The 22559-nt window shown below is 38.8% G+C and overlaps 1 protein-coding gene across 3 annotated transcripts in view; it reads right to left on the bottom strand.

Annotated features, from left to right (window-relative positions):
- sbf2 (SET binding factor 2) overlaps positions 1 to 22559 on the bottom strand; it is a 116396-nt gene that overhangs the window by 12450 nt on the left and 81387 nt on the right. The window contains exons 18-31 of one of the 3 annotated variants that reach the window (XM_015383466.1): positions 19926 to 20096; positions 19546 to 19820; positions 17926 to 18098; positions 17662 to 17735; positions 13616 to 13811; positions 13405 to 13532; positions 9791 to 9966; positions 9553 to 9686; positions 9245 to 9446; positions 8952 to 9148; positions 8617 to 8757; positions 4253 to 4336; positions 1786 to 1860; positions 538 to 716 (exon numbers count right to left, since the gene is read on the bottom strand). In XM_015383466.1, coding sequence (XP_015238952.1) covers positions 538 to 716; positions 1786 to 1860; positions 4253 to 4336; positions 8617 to 8757; positions 8952 to 9148; positions 9245 to 9446; positions 9553 to 9686; positions 9791 to 9966; positions 13405 to 13532; positions 13616 to 13811; positions 17662 to 17735; positions 17926 to 18098; positions 19546 to 19820; positions 19926 to 20096 — 2205 coding nt within the window. The remainder of the gene's footprint in view (positions 1 to 537; positions 717 to 1785; positions 1861 to 4252; positions 4337 to 8616; positions 8758 to 8951; positions 9149 to 9244; positions 9447 to 9552; positions 9687 to 9790; positions 9967 to 13404; positions 13533 to 13615; positions 13812 to 17661; positions 17736 to 17925; positions 18099 to 19545; positions 19821 to 19925; positions 20097 to 22559) is intronic. The other 2 variants (XM_015383467.1, XM_015383468.1) reach the window with 2 other exon arrangements.

Here is a 22559-nt window from a genome sequence, read left to right as displayed (position 1 = left end):
CTCTTCTATGATTTCTCGGCCTTTATGAACTTTAGATGAATCGTCCAAACAGGTGACACTTTCTTATTTGCAGGAGATGAAATTTTAAAAGATAAATTTCCTCTTTCTTTAATGACCACAGCAGTTAATAGACCCAACAAGAAAACTTTGCAATTGCCAGGGATGGCACAGCCTGTTAATCACTCAATATTTGGAAAGACAACTTTGGACATGACCAAACACTTCAGTGCTGAAACTGCCTCAAACACAGCTTCCAAGGAAGCTCAAATGATTTGAACTGAACTGCATGCTATGTTACTTCATGTTCTGCCATAAATGCCACCTCATTGTCGGACAGTGACAGAAACCGACATGTTAGGCTGCACGCGGAGTGAGGATTTCTTTAGATCACTACAACTATGTGACCACCACAAGCTTCACAGCTAAAATATATATAAATATAAAATAATCAGAACAAAGTGTGACTCAACAACAAAGCTTCCTGCAACATAAAACAATCCATGTTGATTCATACAGGCTGATTATTCTCTTTCTCACCCGCAGATTTGACTTTTCTCCAAAGATGTAAAAAGCAGCATGATGCTTCCGCAGTTGAGTCTGCAGACTGATGCTTCCTGCAGGGGGCGCCAGATTCTTCCCTGCCTGTCTGGTGCCCAAGTCACCCTGTGATAGATGCTGAGATGACCTGCTGCTTGAGCGGAGACTGGCCCACATGCCTGCAAACAGAGATCATCCCCCACCAAAGAAAAAATAAGTTACATAGATTCACATGGCTGCAGGAGGTAGCTTGTCTGAGTGGCACCGGTTTACACATGCTGTCAAATAAACTAGAACTGAATAATGTGAGACATGCAGACTACATTGGCATGCACAGCATTTTGAATGACATTAACCCCTTCCTGTCGTGTGCGTGCCAGCAAAGCAGTTACCTCTGTGGATCTGAGATATTAGAAGCAGAAGTTGCTGGGATTCTTAGCAAGTCAACCAGCCAACTAATTTCTACATAAGCCAGCATGCCATAATGTTCAAACATCATAAATAACAAGGAATGGGACTTTTCTCTAAAATCGCCATCAGGCTTTTTAAAATTATAATTTTTTTTACATTTTTGACAGTAAATAATGAAAGTCTTTTAAAGCGGAAATTATCATTTAAACTTAAATCCCTTAATGTGTTGAATTTAAAGTCCGGTTTGGTTTAAAACCGATCCAGCTTTGTAAGCAGACTCTCTGTAAAACTGTTGATAGAGATGATCAGCTAAATGTTTACATTTAAAGCTTGACCTGATGAAAGGGTCAAGATGCTGAAATGACTCAGTGATAAACATAAAAAAATAGAAACAAACAAACAAAAATCACTTGCGTCATAAAGAAATATTTGCAAGTCTTTTATTCCCTGGCATGCAGAGTTGTTGTTTAGCTAACATGTCGTCTCCTAACTGCAGCAGTTTCATTTTGTTTGACTCTTGTTTCATGACGAATGGCTTCCTCTCCTCGTCGCTTTGGTCCCGGCTCATAGCTGACCACAGCCGTGCTGAGCCAAGTCATGAACAAAAGAAGAGACCGCATCAAAGCAGCCACTCTGGCTTTAGAAAAACCACAGCTCCCAGAGGAGCAGCCGCAAAGTCAGCCACCATTAGTAGGACGTTCTATATGAGAGCTTGGCAGCATGATGAGCTGTGTTATTTGACCTGGTTAGTGAGCGTTTGTGTAGATTAGAGGATGCAGAGAGGCTGAGGCTTGACAGATGTGCCAGAAAGGAGGGGAAGCAACAGTTTCACTATACCTTGGTTGTGGGCTCTTTCCTTACTGGCAGGTTTTTGGTTTGAGGGAGCAAATAGTTTGTCTCTGTACTCAAGCACTGGGTATTTGATGGGTATAGAAGAGAGGATGAGGCAAAATTAACGTCACCAACCAAACTTATAACCTCACAAACATGCAAAAAAAACAAAAACATAGTAGGTTGGACCATATGAATAATAATTTTTTTAATGATGGGGAGGATGATTGCCATACAGTAGCATGCATGAATGAAGTGGAGTTTACCCAGCAACAAAAAAAAAACGATTTAGGTTTTTTTAGTGCAGAGCAGATGTGACACATTTGCTCTGCAGAGCGGTGATGGTTGTTACATGAATTGTGCCCTTTTTTTTTATGCAGCTGAGCAGAAATATCAAAAGATATCATCTGATAACTGATGGGGTTAAATGTTTTCAGCAATTTTTGGAAAACTGAAAATCTCCTAATTTCACCTCTGCACACACTGCATAAAATAAATGGATTTAAATGTTTTCTTCATGCTTAAGGAACTAATTTGATTCCTTAGAAAGTCAGTGGTTATGAAGAAGTTAGCCTAAAATCTAAATAGTCCAAAATTCAAACCACTGTGAAAGGTTGTGCAACAAAACCAAAAACATTTGATCCAAATCATCCTCTTAAGGGAAAATGCTACTATGGAGATGTATGTAAACTTCAGCTTATAACAATAAAAACTTTTCTAAAGAAGATTCTATAGAAATACATTTAGTAACAGCGAACGAAAGCCATCAGAATAAAAGTTATGGACCTTTTTAAATATTCTATGGTTAAAGCGGAAAATGAAAAACTAATGCTTCTGTAACCTCTCTATAACAATTGGCCCATTTTAGAACATCAATTACGATAAATGAGATGCCAACTTTAGTCATCAGCAGTGCTTTGGATTTATTACGCGTCACACCACAGATTCATATCCATTATTTATCTGCATTTTCTACTTATCTACATTTTCTACATTTTTTTAATGTCATTACGCCCCTCCAGGCTTCGCCTCTCTGGGCAGAAAGCCATATCCCCCCCATGTAAAAAATGACTGAAAAACTGCTGATTCAAGCCAGACTTTCATTTTTTAGTAACAAATAATTTATAGTTTAAATAGTTTCATGAAGATAAGGCGATGCACCCTTACTATTTTGAGAAGACAAAAATAGTATCAAAAGACATAAAAAAAAATAATAATTATATCTGCAGATTACCAAATATTTTCAGAAGGTTTTTCTTGGATACAGTTATCGTAACTCAGTGGTGGAAAAAAAAAGAAAAAAAAAGGAAGGGAGTAGAGCACTCGTCTTAAAAAATAAAATCTAGGAGGTGATGTGTCATGCCTTCATGAGCGCACTGGTAATCCGCTGAGTCAAGCTGAACAACATGGCTGCCTCTGACCTTTTATCTGAATGGGTGAGCAACAGCTAAGATATGAGACCAAAACACTGTTACTTAGGTTTCTTTTCAAGAGTTCACATTCCAATACCAACAGTCACAATAACATATCAGCTTAGCGGTACATTCGGCCTACATCTGGAGAATAACATAACACTGAGTAAAATGTTTTTGAGCAACTTTCAAACTATCAAAAATAATGCATATTTAAATATATAGAAACAATTTATTGAGTAATTTGGTAACACTTTCTTTTACAGTACATTAATAACTATGCAATAACATGGAAATAATTTAGCAAGTAACATCATATTACTAGATAACAAGAAATATTTTATCGAGAATTTTGGTAAGCGCTGCGCTTTAAATTTTAGGCCGACAAGGTAAAGTCAGACTTCTTAGATGTCAAACCGTTATTACCGGTAAGTCAGTCATTTCACCGACAGCGATAAATTAATGTGTCTAGTAATCTAGTAAAATGCAATTTATTACTTTGCATATAACAGAAAACCAAACCTAGATGACGGCAAACTTGAGTTCAGTTATGTAATGATTTATTAACCTGATCACAAGTTACAATATACTTTGTAAAGTGTTGGTAGGTGGCGGCCAGTAATAGAAACTTGAATGTTGTAACCTAATGGGAATTACACACTAAAAGTCTATATTGTTATATAGTAACATATAATTGTAATAATATGTAGGTAATTACCTGCATATATACCTAAATTTTGGGGTTATTACCGAATAAAGTTTTCTTGTTACCAAGTAATATACTGGGACTTGCTATCTTATTACCATGTTTTTACATGGTTATTGGTGTACTGTAAAAGAAGCGTTACCGTAATTTTTTTCCTACACAAAGAAAAAGTATTTTTTCCACACAGGACGAATTGAAATTTGTGGAGCTTCATGATCCCCATTAATCTGCTCAACGTGACTTTGAAGGATTGGAGGAGAGCTGCAGTGTTGATGTGACACTCGTGCTTCATATTTCACCTGAGCAGAACCACACACAACGCTGGATATTGTTTTTTCCAACGACAAACACTCACCTCCTCTCGTGAAGCTGTTTGAGAATGAGATATCTAAGTGGACGGGAGCCATCTTGGATAACCGCGACGTTCTTCTTTCACTGCCTGAGGGTGTAAGAATGACACAGCAAACAGGATGTAAGTCGCACACTACATGTATAGAGTTACAGATTTAGTTGAGAAATTGATGACAACTGCAATCTCAGTGTGTCTACATCAGCTTACGGTAATATCATTTAGAAATTCTGAGTTATTTAAGTTTAATGTGCAGAAAGCAGGATATCGATACAGACAGGGCTGGTTTAAGTCAGAGGAAAAGAACGTACCAAGTGCAGACCACAGACTGTCCGGTTGTTCTGACATAACCTTATTATACAAATTTCCTTTTAAATCCTGAAAATATAAATAGTCTCATTTTTCCTATCTGTCTCTCTTACTGTATACACACACAGACATATAAAGATAAGTGGATAAAAGATTAGTGCTGACCCAATTCAGAAAGAAAGAAAACGATTACCTGAGAACAAAGAAAGAAAAAATAAAAAGAGGTGGAGCAAACAGAAATAACTTTGAGAAGTGCAAGTGTGCGTTTTTTCTATTTTTCGGAAGAAATGAACTCAAAGTGGCCTTTTGTCCTTTTGAAAACAAGCCATGTTTTTTTTCCACATGGTTCCCCTGATGCTTCCCCTTGAAGCTAAATCAAGTTAGCTAGCGGGACAGGCAGCAGTGTAGGCAGTAGAGGTTCAATGATATTTCCTAGATTGGTTTGAGCCAAACAGCACTTTGCATGTAAATTAGACTTTATTTCTTATTTCAGACATCCTAACGTTGGAATAATAGTTGGGTGTTTTTGCAGAGGTGGGTAGTAACTAGTTGTATTTACTCAGTTATATTTACTTGAGTAACTTTAAAAAAAAAAAATTACTTTTAGAAGTATAACTAATCTTACTTGAGTAAAATTTCTGGCAAAGCCATCCATTGAAGTGACTTCACTAAATAAAACAAGCTTGTTTTCCTAAAAATATGCATACTTCTTTGTCAGGGCTTATTGGTTAAATGTAATTTTTCATCTGCTGTCATGTTATTCAGAGATTGAGTGAAAATAAAGTAAACAGTAAACTGATTTAAATGATTTCAAGTGTTGTAACCATTGATTTGTTAAAGTTAAACTCAAAAAATGCATTTTAAAAGTGTTCATTCCACCTATATTTTGTTTAGTTTAATTAGTTCTGCCTCATTCTTTAATATACCAGAATTTGTATATCAGTTAATATTTCATTAAATTTTACATAATTTTGTAATCAGTTGTTAAGCTTATGAGCATTAATAGATCAGTTACTCAGTACTTTAATAGCCTTTTTACCAAAAACATTTTTACTCTTACTTGACTAATTTCGTTAAAGGTACAGAGCCTAATAATTACAGGAATTTACAGAAATGTCATATATTATCCATACGGATGTTATTTATTGTCATCAATGAACTGAAAGTCTTAATCTTTATGTTTGCCTTGCATTAGAAATTGTAATGTATAATCACATGGGAGCAGGTGTACCATTTGTGGAGGCAGGCATCTTTGTGCTACAGCAGTGCAGAAACTGACAAACTAGAGACTGTTGTGATCTCCATTACAATGTGACTGCAGTGAGTTAGGCCTATAAAAACTAGATCCTAAACAGACTAATAAATAACTATTTCTAAACTTATCTATGTAAACTAGACTGAGACGGGCCATGATCGGCAACAGGCAGATAACTATGAAAACTAGAGATTTCAAGCACATGTTGAGTGTTTTTTCTTTCTCTTGCCCCTCGGTCCATGTCTGTTTTGATCAAAGTGCCCAAAACAGAGGGACGAATCAACCGTAGAGTCAGGGAATCAAAGTGAGAACAGCAACTGAGAGTGCCAGAACCAGTAGGCTACTAGGAGCAAATGAACCATAGCGGTAGATGCGGCAGCTTGTTGTTGCTACACTGGAAAAAAATCTAAATAAGTCATTTTTTCTTTAAATAAGTGCATTTGTTCTTGGATTGAGGAGGTAAAAGAGACATCTTGCCAATGGAACAAGACAATTTACACTTAAAATAAGGAAACACAATTGCATTGTCTTATTTGAAGTGAATGTTATCTACTTATCTTATTTTAAGAGTAATAATACTCCATTTGCAAATCATCTAATTTACCTACTCAAATTAAGGGTAAATACACTTAATTTAAGAAACTTTTACTTATTTCTAGATCGTTTTTCCAGTGTAGCTTAGAGCGCTTAAGGCCTGGGAGAGACTACAGTTGGTCAGGGCTAGTTAGAGGCTAAAGGGCTGCTTATACTCCAGCAGCAGTGTGTCGCAGATATTTTTAATTTATGCGAATTATTGAAGCGTGTTCTGTGCTATGGTATTCCACGCCACAACACAAAAGGGACAATCACGAACTCGCTGTGGATCTAGATACGGCCGAGGCGGTGAGGAAGTGGCAGCTTGTTTATATGCCAACGGAGGGACATGAGGACAAAATAGACCCGCGATCCAGGAGGAAAAAGGGCCCCATTGTTCTCGCACACCTTACTCTTCTGGCTGGTCCAATTTCACGAGTCGTTTTCCGCAATGGTGGTCATACAAAAAAACAAGCTCGAAAGGTACCAAACAGGAAATACACATAGTGTAGAGCGGCTGTAGATTTGATTGGATCTTGGATTGAAGCAGAACGGCAGAAGATTGGATAAGTCCGCCAGGCTGACAGAGGGCTGAAGCCAGGGGAGAGGAACTGCAGTTCATGTCACTGTAGTATGCAGTCTGACCTTTAGAAGGTCCTGAAAATTTAGTAATGTAGCTTACAATGCTTAATTTTACTTTTACTTGAATAAAAATGTGATGAAGTAGTGCAACTCCTACAGTTTTGGTTACTCTTGCTACCTTTGGATTTTAAATAGAATACATCTTTTCATCCAGAGAAACTTAACTGAAAAGAAACTATGACTTTAAAAAGTTGTAAAAGTTAGCATGCAATTTCAAAATATTATTATTAATGTCAAAATGTAAAACTAAGGTTTTGTTGATATGTTTTGATATCCTAACTTGCTTACATAGGCAGCCTCCAGCCTTTAGTTATGTGGGTTACTTTCTTTTTAAGAGAAGTGGAAACAAGCTTAGGTCATAATGCGACTCAGTCTGTCCTGTTAGGAAACCTTAAGGTGTGTGAGCTGTCTTACTGGCAGTAGAGGCAGAGACCTTTGATCTGTTTGCTTTAAACAGCCCTTTCCCATGCCCCCAAGATAAGGAGCTAACTGATAACATTATAAACCGTCCTCCATTTACATACGACCGTTTTCAGCTACTGTGCAAAGCGGGCTGACCGGTAAAACTCTGTGAAAATCCATCTTTACTGCTCTGGCTGGATTATAAAGTCTGAAAACAATAACAAGATCAGAGTGTAAAAGATATAAACACTAAAGTAGATCTAAAAGATAAGCAGAGTCAATGCATTGTTTGGAGTTGGTCATTTAAAGCAGACTGTGTTTAAATATTTGCAGCAAAGCACAGAGAAATCAGATTATTTTCAGTGTATTGTGTAATTTCTTAAGTTGATTTGTGCAGGTGAAAGAAATAAACGGGTATATTGTCTAAATCCCTGGCTTTCACACTAAGGCACAAATATCCCTGGTGGTTCTCATGCTGCTTGTTGTGACGTTTACATAATGTTTTGACACAATTATTTGCAAGATAAGTGATTGTGATTACATTTACTAAGAACGCACTGTTTTTTTAAGGACACTTATCACTAATTTCTCACAATAATTTTAAGAACAATCTGCACAGTTGACCAAAATATCAAACATGTGAGAAATGGAAACAGCCGCTGGGGTAAGTTAACCGAACTTAATCAAGCTTCCAGGTTTAAAAACCAGAGGAGTTTGCTGATTGGGGTTCTCAATAGCCATCCTTTCTATTATTAGTGACATAAACTAATAATGTGTTGCTTTGAATATCATGCTGCTTTCTTGCTTGGCAGCAACACCTTAACTAAAATAGATTGTACAGTAGAAAAATGTTTTTAAACAATAGTTCAGAAAATAGAGTGCAGGTAAGCACTAACATTAACTTATATGCAAGGCAGCCATATTTGATTTTTTCACATTGGTAAGAAATCTCTGACTTAAACTTGGATTTTTAAAAATTTAGTCAGATTTTGGTTTATTCTTTTAAATGAAATTTGTGACACCTATTTAGACCAATCATGGAGAGCCAATCAATATCAATGTTGTCTTGTTTTTAATTTTCTTCGTTTCTGGGAAATAACACAAACAACTGACAAAAAAAAAACAAAAACAGAAAAACTCCCAAAATGTAAAAAAAAGTGGGGCCAAAATAACCAAAATAATATCTTACGTGGTGAAAGGCCGATGAGGGAGCGGTTGGATAGGGTGTTGGTGCCATTGGTTTTGAAGTAAATGGGGATGGAGTCGAGGATGGCTTGAAGATATTTCTCCTGTTCAAGACTACTGGATGAATCTGAGGAAGAAGCCGGTGCTGAAACAGAAAAAAAAACAACAGAAAAATTAATAACTAAACAGAAGTTTCATTTTTTTTCCCAACCAGGGAAATGTTTTCATCACATTTCTTTTCACTCTAAGCTAAAGTTACAGCAAACTAAGTGATCCACTAACAAAAAACGCATTTTTTTAAGGGATATTTTTTTAGTGCCTCTTAGGAAGCAAACCCACATGCTGAGGAAGTATTCTGGGACTTGAACAGTCCCACCACACTCTTGCTGTGGAAGCCTCCTGAGCGCATTAACACAGCTCTGGTCCGTGGATGTTTCCAACACACAACAGGCAGACGGTTGTGCCTGTAGCAGCGAGCCACTTTGTGTAAACTGCTGTCCTGCACGGCCTGAGGAACAACCAGTAGCCCGGGGTAGCTGCAAAGAGAACAAGAAAAAGCAGTTAGAGTGGGGATGAAATAAAGCAGCTAAGTTGTAGATGAAGAGGCATAGGCAATCAGAGGGCTGCTGTACCTGCGGCAGAGAGAGTAGAGTCTGTTTACGGCTGTGATCCTGAACTGCTCGCCTGCTTTGGAACGAGATAGGCTGATGGTGATGGTGCCCAGACCCAGGCGCTGATAGTCTCGGAAACAGGACTGCTCCACCAGCTGCTCCATGGTGGACTTCTCCGAGGCTCTCAACGTGCTGCTGGGTGGTGGTTCACCATCATCAGATACTAAATCAAACACAAAAATTTGAGTTACATCAAGAAATGTTTTTTTTTTTTTCCCCCCTTCTCTCCACGTTGATACTCTCACAGGTAGAAACATTTTTCCTCTCACTTGAAATGTCATCGTCTTCATGCCAGGTCGTCCGGCTGCCTCTGTCCATCTTCTTCAGTGAGCTCTGACTACCGCGGCCCATGGTGATCTTTCCTGCTCTCTTCGCTCCTTTAACAATAGTTTTAGACAGTGTTCTGTAGGGAAAACAAAGCATCTATTTAAGGTGATATTTCCTTCCACATGTGATTTGGTTTAAAAAAACAGTTTGGCCTCAGGGCATTAGTGGGCATTGGCAGACCTAAAGCCAGTGTTTCTCTCTTTGGGTTTGGGAAGGTTCAGCTGAGGAGCTGTTTGTCCTGCTGCAAAAGCGAAGGAGCTGAAGATGGACTGTGGGTAGCGGATTCTCTGCAGGTGCTTCCTGAAGATCTCCACCATCTCCGAGCTGACCTCCTCATCAAAAGCTACTTTTATTAACTGCAACAAACAGACCGAAACATCATTACCGGAAAGTGGCATTTAAACAAACCATTAGACTTTAATAGGAGTCTGTGTTTGGGTTCAACAGCACCTGTGGAGAAACAAGATTGTGCACGGCCAGAGCGATCGTGCTCAGAGTCTTGAGTAAAATGACAGGAATGAACCGTAAACAGTTTTACAAGAGAGCAACTAAAAAGTGCCAAAACATGCTTCACAAGAATAGCATCTCCCTTTGATTCTAAGAAGCTTGTTATATCCTAGACCACAGGGGTTTTATGTTCATACCCCCCTGAAGGTTGAACATAAATTTTATGTTGAACTTTTTTTTTTTTTTTTCTTTTTTTGGGGGGGAATGCAAAACATGGCATTAACAATGCAATTTTCCTAAGAGATCAAAGCAAAACTTTTCAAATCAGCGCAATCAGGCTGTGATTCCCCCTCAGTTTACGCATTCACAGAGAGCGTTTGCATACAACCCATAGATTGTAGAATCTTTTCCAGAAAATTAATCCCTGAGCTCAGAGGGGTTCAGGTTAGATGACCCTGGGAGCCATTACACAGCTGATAACAGTTTGACCACAGCGCCAGGGAGGGTCTAAGGTCAGGGTCTCAAAGCGTGACAAAGCTGGTTCTGCTATCCTGAAGGATGAAGTAACCCTGCACAGCAGGGGACACAGGATGGAGGAATGTGCACATGGAGGGGCTGCCAAAAAAATATATTGGCATTAAAACGACCATTGACTCTAATAATAACAATTTATACTCTCTGCTATAAACTGGCTGTTATATAATTGAATGCAGTATGACCCAAATAGCTTAGGCATTTGTGTTTCTTTAAGACTCTCTTTCAGTCATTCTCAATAGGTGGTCTATGGAGGTCTGCAGGCTCTACTTTGAGTCGAAAAAAATGTAGTTTTCTTCTTTAAACTTTTTTAATCAACCCTACTTCTTGGTGCTGAAAGCTGATCAAGACAAATGTCCAATTAAAGAGGGGATAAATAAATGTTCTCTTCTATGGTATGGTGATGTTAAGGAAGGGCCTTCTGTTGGGCTCCTAATAATATACAACCTATTTTTGGGGATTTCTAGAGATTTATTTCTCCATTGTCCAAACTATGAAAACACCTACTGTAGTTCAGCGGTCTGCAACCTTTAAATCCAAAGAGCCAGGGGGGAGTAGTAACAGCCGTGTGCTTGTGCTCTGAGAAGGTTGTAAGTACTCGGTTTGATCCCCACAGCCTCCACTCTGGGTTGCTGAGCAAGACCCTTAACCCCACACTGCTCTACGGGCGCCACACAATGGCAGGCCACTGCTCCCCAAGGGGATGGGTTAAAATGCAGAGGTACATTTCTCCAATGTGAGATTAATTAAGTTCAGTTATTACAATTATAATTATTATTTCACTGAGTATGGCTAAATATAAGTTTATTCATTTAGAGCTGCAAAATACTGTATGACCTTTTCATAAAACACAACCTATTATCATTGTTAAATATCTGCCATAGGAAATCTGTGGAAATCTTAAACAACTATGAGTTGATTTAAATTTTTAGCTTTTAAAATAAGGAAAAACACGAGATAATTCATTAAAATTATGCAAGGATTTTCTTCTATAGGGTATTATTTCATATAAAGCTAAAAATAATGATAATAAAAAAACACATAAGAGATAAAAGTAAAATAGCTCTAAAAACATACTTCTGGTTCTTTTGATGTCATTCTATTGTGAAAATTCAATTCATATATTCTTTACAAAAAGAATAAAGCTTCTCAGACTGGTATTTAATATGAGAATACATTAGTTAGTTCATTATATAATTTTTGTCCCTATTAAGAGCCAGTGTAGAGGGTCCAAAGAACAACATGCCGCAGGTTGCAGATCCCTGACCTAGTCTGACACTGCTTCTCTGAAACTTAAAAACCCCAACATTTAATAAACTGCATTACAGGGAAATCAATGAAAAAACACAAACACAAAAAAACCCCCACTGGCACCACCATCATTTGATATGAAAAAAAATGTTATGGTTTTTCTTTTCTAATGTGTGCTTTTTAAGGCCTGTCTCGTTTCACTACTCTTTATAATTGAAAGACAAAATAATATGACCTTCAATTATGGCTAAACTGTAAATAGAACAGAATTCAACTTTATTGTCATTACACTGTCACAAGTACAAAGCAAAAAAAATGTAGTTTGCATCTATCCAGAAGTGCTATACAGGATATAAATATTTATTTACATGTGATCTATGTATGTATGGAATACAAATGTTATATATAAACACAGAGTAATTGTAAGAGGCTATGAAATAAATAAATATGAAAACTATTTACAGATTACACAGGAAATGGAGACAATAGGATGTCTGACAAAAGCTGAAAGTTTTGTTGTAGTCAGGACCACACCAACCGACACCAAAGAGTACTGGGAGTACTGGTTTGTGTGATCTATACTACAACACAAGTTGAAAGTGACAGGGCTTTTCATTTCAGGTTTAAAACTGAACAGACAGTGAAAGGATAGTAAAAAAAAAAACAGACCTCAAACCTTGACTGTTTCCTTTGCACAGAATAAACTAAGATTTCTGGAATAAACCTGTTAGGGGAGTTTACTCTGAAGCCAAACATAAACAGGTGCAAAGCGGCTCCTGCAGACTCCAAAGTATGATGGAGAATTTGTGATGCTATAGGCTTTTTTAATCTCCAGAGGCTTGAGGAACCTTAAATGAGTAAATAGGAAGTATTTAAAATAAAACCTGATGATTCCTAAAATCACACTAGGAAGCTTTCTCAATTCAAATTGAGAAAGCTTCCTGGAGAGGTGGCAAAACGTCTTCAAATCTTGGAAACCAAGTCCAGTGGATATTTTTTGAATTTCTATGGAATGACTATGACCTGGATGACTGAGAACCTTCATCAGCAGGAAGACTGGAAATGACTGCGACATTTACTGCAATCTGAATTGACTTCAATGCAAGCATCTATTTTTGCACTGCTAAAACGATCTAGAAATAAGTAAAAATTTCTCAAATTATGTGCATTTACTCTTAATTTGAGCAGATAAATGACAAGATTTGCCAATGGAATGAATATTTTTACTCTTAAAATAAGATAATTAGATTACATACACCTGATTTATCTTATTTCAAATGTAAATTATGTTCCACTGGCAAAGTGACTCACTCACCTCAATTCAAGAAGAAATACACTTATCTTAAGAAAAAGATGACTTATTAAGATTATTTACCGTGTGGGTGCCATTAATTGTAAATGCAGATGTGGACAATTGCATAAAAAACAAGAAGAGTCTGATAGTTTTCAGAAACTGTCTGAACAACACTGAATGGTATTACCCCCAGTGGGTTAGATCACCTCATATCCTACAGATTAACGGTTTAACTCTAACCTACCAACGGCCTGGGGAGCATGTTTACCTGAAATGATGCGGAGCGGAGCTGCAGGCCTTCCTGCATGTTTTGCTGAAGCTGGTTCTGGATGCTGATTTTCTTCTCTTTGGTCATTGTGGACACGGGGAACGCCCTGATGACCGCCTGCTCCCCCACTGCACACAGACGCAAAGATCAGCCTCAGAATGAGTGACAAACCTTGAATCAGAGATCTATTCTGCTGAGGTTCAGTATATACCTAATGGATCATGGGGAATGCCTTTGAAGATAATGCGGTATGTGGTGAGGAACAGAGCCCCCTCTGCTGGTAGGATGTGGGGGCCCCCAAGGAGCCCTCCCGTGGCCTCTTCCCTGCCATCAGGGTCCAGCAGCACCCGCAGTCCTTCTGACACCACCTCCTCCCCAGGAAGCAGAGCTGGACGGAGAATCTTTGGCTGAGGAAAGAAAATAAAAACATTATGCAGAAGAACAGGCTCATGCTTTACCTGTTTAAAGGCACGTCCGCAGCTTCAGCTCCGGCATTTTTCATTGACAAGAGAGAGCTAACAGCAGAGAGCTCGGCAGCAAGATTTGCGTCACAGAATCAGATTTAGGAAATAAATTCATCATCATAAAGTCTAATCAGAGCACCATATGGCCTTTTTGGAAAGGATTAAACCTTACGTGCACATAATCAACAACAAAAAAATAACCCACCACAGCATTTTGAAAGGATCCAAAAACATCCAAGAAAAACAAACAATTTGCAAGCCTCTGTTGAGAATAATTTCCCTTTTCAATTTCGGCAAAAAAGGTTGTTTGTCTCATTTACTGTGCTGAGCTATTGATTTTCATATTATGTTTTCACCATCTGGACAGCTGATATGATGCATTTTGCACATGCAGAATAACTTGAGGTGATTCCATCCAGACCTCTGTAATTATATCAGAAGATTTCAATTTCAATGCAACTGAAACGTTTGACATTTTCTTCTTTTTTTTTTTGGTTGCTTTAAATCTAAAAAATGAAAATGGTCATAATTTAAATTTCAGCTTATGTGTCAGCAATCACAGTCGCTGTAAGAATTCTTATCAAAATACTTTCCACATGGAATAATCATCATGCATGACCTGACCTATTCTTTCTAAATAATAGCTTTCTCAGTTACAAGATATATTTAATGGAGCTTTTATGTCCATAAGGTCTAAAAAAATGTATGCACAAGAAGCAAGGAATGAAAGGCCATTTTTATCATCCCTTACTTTAATGTTTTAAATTAGCAAAAATATTTACTCTATGAATTTTAAAACGATTGCATTTATTGGAGGAAAGAAATAGTAAAACCATCCAGGTTCTCAAATTAAATGTCTTCTAAAGCTAATAACTGGTTATTAAAACCTTGGCAGCAATACTTTGTACAAAGGTGAGATGGTCTTTGTGTTCTTTTTGGCTTCACAACTCCCCCATAGATGCCATAGAGATGTTAAAGGGGTTAGGTCAGCAGTGCTTTTTGGTTTCCTGTGACCTTTTCTATGTTAGGTTTCACTTTTTTCATTTGTGGAAATGGCTCTCACTGTTGGTTTTGACTAATCCAAACCAAACAGCCTGGAACTGGTAGGCCCATGGCACTCCCTACTTTAATTATCTGTGAGGAGTTCTCCCTCTGCATGCATTGGTTCTCGCCATATACTTCGGCTCCCTCCCACAGTTCAAAACATGACCATCAGGTTGATTGACACCTCTAAATTGCCCCTAGGCTGTCTGTCCATCAGTTGCTCTGTGATGGACTGCTGACCCGTCCAGGGCCTTTAGACTGCTGATCGGCACCAGCTCCTCGCGACTCTGACAGGCAGGCAGAAGAAAGATGATTGGAGCTAGATGGCTGGCATTAAAGTTTTTTTTTTCTTGTATTGGTTTTGGCCAATATGTCTATAATTTGCTGCTTCATTAATCCATTCAGCACAACATAAGATGCAGGCTGCTTCTTATGTTGTGCCAATGTGCATTCATTGTTTGCATTCATTTCCACTGATTTCAGTCATACTGTGTATCAGGGCTTCCCCCATGAGAAAGATTTCATGATTCCCCTCTACAAGACCCAAATAAGGGGTTGGGTTTTGAAAATATTTCACTCTAGAACCTAACCTAACATTGCACCATTGTTGGAGAAAACGTGCATTGAAAAGTTGCAAAAGAAATGAGTTTCTTTAATTTCATGTCTGCATCCTTCTCTGCTTCACGCCCTTTTGACCCACAGAGCTGCCAAATAAATATTATGTTGGTCGACAATAAAAAAAAAATAAAAAAAAATGGAAGAGGAACCAATCAATCAGAGGGTTTCCCATTAAGGCCACAGCCCACCTAAAGGAGCTGAACTCTGGCGCAGAGATAATTATAGCCTCTGTCCTTGAATAGAAATCAGGACAGAGAGGGGAGACCTGTGTACTTCATTACATCTGCAAGCCCTGTGACCTAGTACAGCTTCTTAATGCTGTAACACCACTTATTCAGACTAATCCTGAATATTGAGTCTGTTGTTTCATGCTTTCTGGCAATTGTAAATATCCAGAATGGAAGCTGGGTCTCACACCGACACGTGAGCGGCCAGCAGAACGTGCATCTTGGTTTCCAAGCCGCTCCCTAGACAGTAATAGTATTACGTATTTTTACGAGCGTATTCTGTGATTTGTAGAGAACTGGCTGATGTAGGGCACAGCTGGATCCACAAGTCAAAACATAAAGTGCAACGATGACCGGAAAAACAAAACAAAAACTGGATGAGACTGGTGCTCTGCAAACCAGAATAAATTTAGCAATCGCAGGCATGAAACGCACCAATAGTCGTGACGCCAGTAAAATCCTTTCTAAAGATAACAATGCCGATGCAGATCGGAGGGGAACAACTGCTGCTGCCCATCTATCTGGTAGCATTTAAGACGGTATGTCCTTCCCAAGGAACAAGATTTTATCACAGCCAGGACAACAGATCTCCCAAGGATTGCACCTTCTAGCCAGTTAATGCCAAATCAGGACAGACTCTACAGGATGATAAACCTTAACATTTTTACAATAAGACAAAACCTGACCAACACCAGACAAATCTCTTTTTTTAGGGCTAAAATATTGGTTATTTTCAACAAATATTGTGATTTTATTTCAAAATGCCTTTGTAATAACCATAAGCATGAAGACATTTTACTCCAGGCTTCAAAACTTAATTCATTTAAAAAAAAAATAATATTTTTTTTTTCGGTTGAAAATATTTTTATGATTGAGAAAACTTTTTGGAATTGAATGATTAAGACACAAATCTCCTACCCATGTAAGGCCCAAACACAAAAAAGATCTTCGATCGTGGGCTACGTTCACACTGCAGGCCTTGATGCTCAATTCCGATTTTTTTGCGTTGCTGTTCACATTTTAAAATATATGCGACTTGCATGATCTCCTGTGGAAGTGCAGTCCTACAATGCAAGTGTACCGCATGCGCAGTAGAGGACACAATGACATCACAGGCCAGCGTGTACTGTGTTTACAGAAGTAAAGATGGATGGTAGTGCCGGAGTGCATCTAGCGATCTTTTCCAACCATAAATACACAATCTTTTCAAGATGGTTAAACATAAATACTGCTCTCCGCATTATTGTCTGCCATTGTTGTTGTTTTTCTTGCCGTTTCTTTATAACAAGACCCAGAATAGTGACCTATGTCGGCTTCTAATGGCGTTTAGATCGGATGAATGCGACCTGGCCATTTAGACACAGGTCACATTTGAAAAAAAATCAGATTCGTATCGGATCCAGGACCAAATAGCCAAGTGGCCTGGGTCGGATTGGAAAAGATCGGATCTGTGTTGTTCAAACTGCCATGAAAAGATCAGATCCAGGTCGCATGTGGGGCAAAAAAATAAAAAATCAGACTTGGGTCACTTCAGGCTGCAGTGTGAACGTACATACAAATACATATTTTTTGATTGAAGCTACCTTATTTTTAACTGAATAATAAAGACACAAATGTGCCTTCATAGTTATTATGAAAATAAAATTAATTTCCCAGAACTAGTCCTAATACTAAAATCTAATTCACATAAGCCCTAGTGAAGCACGGTGGTAAACCATCATGGTATGGGTCACACGACCTGGAAACTGCATGGCTAAAGTGTTTTACAGTCACCTGACACTATCTGCAAAATATTTCTAATTGATCCTTTTTAGTTTGACATTTTAATTCTTATTTTTTCTTTAATTATAAAGGCCCTCCACACAAACATTTCCACACAGCTGGATGTAGAGCATCACACTCACCTTCTGAATCGGGGGCAATCTCCTGCTCTCCCTGTGAACTGCCTCTAAAGCCTCCATCTGCATTGCTACGATTCCTGTGGGTCAGACACGGGGATCAGTTACCACCACACACACACAACCAGCCCACATGTCCACTTTCTGACATGTCCGTTTGACATGTAGGAGGCAATGGGCTCATTCATGTCTGTGGATGCAGGCATCCTAGAGGTACTGAGTATAAAGCAGAGGGAATCTGAGCAGTGACTGAGTGTGTGAAGGCTGCACCTGGGATCATGCAGTGCAGGCTCTTGATGTGCTCCTGGGTGACTCCGCTCTCTGTGCACACCTTGTCGATGAATCGAGCAACGAATCTGACCACAGAGTTTGCAGTGTCGCTGCTCTCAGAGTCCTCAAACCCACTCTCTGTATCGAAGCTCTCCGCCATGCTACCAGCGATGCTGCAGAAATTATGTTCAAAGGTCAAACCGCGGCTTTAGAGGGAAGGGGGCCATGCACCGACAGGCTTCACATATAACATGCACTCTGGATAAAGAGCAGTGAATGGCCGAGTGTTGTTCAGCATGCCATGAGCGAAGTGATGATGGCAGGATTTATAGTTCTAACTGAATTATTCCAGGAGATTCTTTCACATGAAAAAGTGATGCAACCTTTTCCTTTGGACAGATACAGAATGGGGAAATCGAAATGTTCCCTGGGAGAAATAAACAAGTCTGGGAATTAAAAAAAAAAAGAAATCGAAGACAAAACATTTCAAATATTTTCCACATAAGTAAACCTTTAGCTGCAACACTTCTGTCATTTCCAAAAATAAACAGCACAAAATAAAACCAAAACATTGTCTCACGCTTGTTGAAATCAAAAATTACATCCTCCATAAAATGCAAGGGTGGACCATCCAAAAAAATTCTGAAGGTGGATGAAAAAAAGACGTGTTCTGTTTTATGCAGCAGCAACAGAGGCTGACATGATGGATCGAAGTCGGAAACAAATAAAATAAAATACAGCCGCCTGTTTGGCCTGAACAGAAGGTATCATGTAGACTGTGAGTTAGGCCACATCCACCCACAGACGTTTCATCACTTTGTCACAGAGAAACTCACATCCTCTGAACTAAAAAGCTACCTACAGCTGAGGCTGATTGCTTTACCTTAAATTCTCTAAAACAAGCTGAACTGAAGCTCCAACTTGGTCATGTTTTATAAAAAGAATAAAGCTACCACAATGCAATGCTGCAAACGCTCTAAGAATCCAATTTGGTTTCATAGGGAAAAAAACAACAGAAAACCAGCCTTATGAACAGCCTGTTTGAGGTTATGCAAAAGCCTTTTGGTTGAATTTACTGTATGTATGGACTTTGACTAGGCCGCCTAAAAACCTTCCTTTTGTTGTATTTCAGTCAGATGTGGACTTGCTTCTGTTTTAAATCACTTTATTGTCCCACAATGGGGAAATTCATTCTCTGCATTTTGAACCATTCCCTTTGGAAGCAGTGGACTGCCATTGTGTGGAGCAGAGTGGGGGTTAAGGGTTTTAGTTTAGGAACCCAGAGTGGAGGCTGAAAGGATTGAACCGGGTTACTTGCAACCTTTTTAGAGCACAAGTGCACTGCTCTAACCACTAGGCCAACACTCCCTTGGATTTCATCGTTTTACATCTATTTCAGGAGTCGCCCAGATGCTGAGAGGGTAAGATGATGTAGTATCTTCACTATGCATTGCATGCCAGCTCAGAGAAATAAGTCTGCTTCATGTAAAAATATTATACTAAAACCTATTTTTGTTTTTAATCTGGTTGTCTGATTCTACGTAGAATCAGGTTAACTATCTGGAATATTTCACTGTAAAGCAAAAATGGAAGAAATCCTCCAAAGGATGAAATCCTGACCTGTTTGTCACAATGCTGTTGCTGCCGCTCTCCCAGTCGGTGACCGGTGCGTTGCGCAGCAGTTTGTTCTTGCTGGTGTCCAGAGGAACCAACAGGTAAACCATGAGGTTGGCGTAGTGGATGGCCTGGCTAAACACGGTGTTCTCCTCGTTCTTTACCAGCTCCTGCTGCTTTTCCTTACTTAGACTGGGCCAGAGGCGCAGCTGCTCGGCAGCCAGGTCCATGGCTGTCTGTTCTTCGTCTTTACCTGCAGGGTACGGGGGGTCCACATCCTGCTGAGGTCAGAGTTAAGTCAGCTGTGTTCCTTGAGTTTCAATTTACTCTACTTCACCATTAGTGTGAATTTAGAAAGCAAGACTCAGCTGAGATATCGTGCTTACCTTGGGGATGGTGGTGATGGCTCTCTTTTCTTCTGGGGTGTTTAAATAGAGTGTCCGGATCTGACCCTGGACTTCACTGTAGAAAGTGGTTTCCCAGAACTGCTGGTTGGTCCAGATTGGATGGTCCTGTATGCAGGTGTAGGCAAACTGGTTCACTCCAGCAGCCAGTCTCTGCACGACACAACAGAGCTGATGTCAGGAAAAAGAAAAAAAAAATACGCAGAACACACGTCTGACAGTAAATGTCTTCAAATTAAATATTTTCAATGTTTTTTGGGGGAAATTTTAGCCTAACTTCTGGCTCAAAAATAAATAACAGACTTTGGAAATAATCCGTTAATCATCCGACAGGTTTATCATCCCAATTTGAAATGTGAATAAAACCTTTAAAGCTTTTTTTTTTTTAGGACAATTTGAACAATTAAAAATAATCAAAGCAGCTACAGATTTCCTTTTTTTAAGGTTTCTTAGGCTGCAAGTCGTCATCAAACCCAACAATACCTGCAGCCAGAATGGCCGAGTTAATCTCTCAGTAAAACGAGTCAGCTAGATTTCTAAAATGAAGAAACCAAAAAAAGTGAGGAGAGTCGTGAGGTTTAAAGAGGAATCAATCAATCATTCAATGCGAGTCGTAACTTTTTAAACAGATAACTTCTATTGGAGAGACATACCACCCCTCAGGCGTTCTGTGTCAGGCTGGATTTGGAAACAGAGCTGTTGTTTTTCATTAGAGTGGTCTGCAAAGCCTATCAGCTGTGGCTCGAAAAAAAAAAACTAAAAAAAAAAGGAAAAAACAACTACTTTAGAGGAACATTGAGTCCTCGGCTGAAAGCATCGACGCTGCTCTATACTACTGAACAATGTATGGTCGGAAAGGCAGAGCAGGCCCAAGAAAATAAGCTTGCATGAGAAAAACAGAGGCTGTGTTTGCAGAAATGAGCTGCAACAGAAAACAAACCTGCACCAGACGTCCTTCCTGAGGGCCACAAGCACGGCTCGAGTCTGATATTAGATTAGCTTCTGATTTCTCTCCCCAGAGTCTTACTCAGTCCACTGGGTCTATTATCACTTTATCGTTTGCTGTGGAAAACGAGAGGGGGGTGCAGCGGGTGCAAGAGACATAACCTAAACAGCTCTACTCCCAGAGACGGAGAGCAGGCTGAGCCTAAGCTAATGGCTACACACCCACAGAGCCATCCTTAACCTGTTTCTAAATCTTCCTTCTACTTAACAGCCGTTCATTTGTTAACCATTATTCCCCCTGCTTCAAATATTATCTTATCCGCATCTATGCCACACTTAAACCATGGAAAAGTTTATTTCTTTTTTTTTTTTACTTCAGCTTCAACTTTCAACTTCAGCTGTTGTTCACTAAAAGAGTATTTAATAGTAAGTGCTGCTTAAACATCTTGAAAAGCTTAAAAGCCACACTGATGGACAGTTACACAACAGCTACGCCCCCCGTCGATCTTCTCCTAAAAGTTAAATAACCAAGATGAAACCAATTTGAGGGGAAACCAGACGCGTCAGATTGAGGTCCGTTTGCGCACATTTCAAGGTGTTTAAAGGTTGGTATTCTGCTGGGTAATGAGAGCATCTAAGGTAGAGCAGGTTATGCTCACGGATAAGAAAAACAGAATGGAAACAACAGTCTGAGTCAGTAAAACAATAACTCCTAAACTGATGTTCAAGCTCGGGACCACAATGTCTATTGGTGAATCATTTCACCTGAAAACAAACAGTGGTTACTAAGGTATGCCTCCTAATTCCCGCCTCACAGCATTCTTGCTTTAAGGTGGTGAACATGAGGCTGAGTCATCCCATCATCAGGAACCTCACCACAGTTTTCTAGGAAGTACATTTTTACTTGCAGAACAGCTGGAGTAATCGAATAGAAATGTTAGGTTAAAAAAAAAAAAAAAAATGGATATGCTGACAACAAATATCTAGAAGTGTCCTTTTTTATTTAGGGTGTGTTCCATTTTGACCTTATAGCCCTAAGCTATACTTCTATTTTTAGGCCCGAGCAGCGAAGGCTGCGAGAGCCTATTGTATCTGTTAGGTTTCTTATTTCATTTGTTTTTACATTTTCTCCTAAAAGTATAACAGCATCATTTCAAGACACACCTGAAAGATTGAAATGTGAAATAAAATGTAAAAAACAAAACAAAAAGAAAACCCCAAAACTTAGAAATTAAATCTTGTTACATAATTCGGGTTAAGTTTAGGCATAACATTTGTATCACAATACAGTTTGGATGTCATGCTGCACATAAACATATAAATATAAATACATATTGTGATATTTTAAACCTTTTCTTCATCACTGCAATAATGCTTCAACAGGGACAAAAAAGCACCCATTACTCCTTATTTTATAAAACAAATCCATCTAACCCCTAACACAGCATGAAAATCCCTCCTATTTGCCAAAGACACAAAACAACTAAAAGATAAGCATCAAATCGATGCTCAGTGTTTTTCAGTAAGTCAAAGAGCAATGCTAAAGCGGAAAAAAGCTAATTCAGTGAAAGAAACACTCATTGCAGACTACTGTTAATGGTGTCTATATATAAAAAGAGGAAAATAGAAACTCTGTTTGACCATTAATTTGTTTTACATTATGAAAGCTAT

The sequence above is a fragment of the Cyprinodon variegatus genome, unplaced genomic scaffold (genome assembly GCF_000732505.1).
Source record: "Cyprinodon variegatus isolate N-32 unplaced genomic scaffold, C_variegatus-1.0 Scaffold285, whole genome shotgun sequence".
Taxonomy (NCBI): domain Eukaryota; kingdom Metazoa; phylum Chordata; class Actinopteri; order Cyprinodontiformes; family Cyprinodontidae; genus Cyprinodon; species Cyprinodon variegatus.
This window is presented reverse-complemented; position numbering and strand designations above follow the sequence as displayed.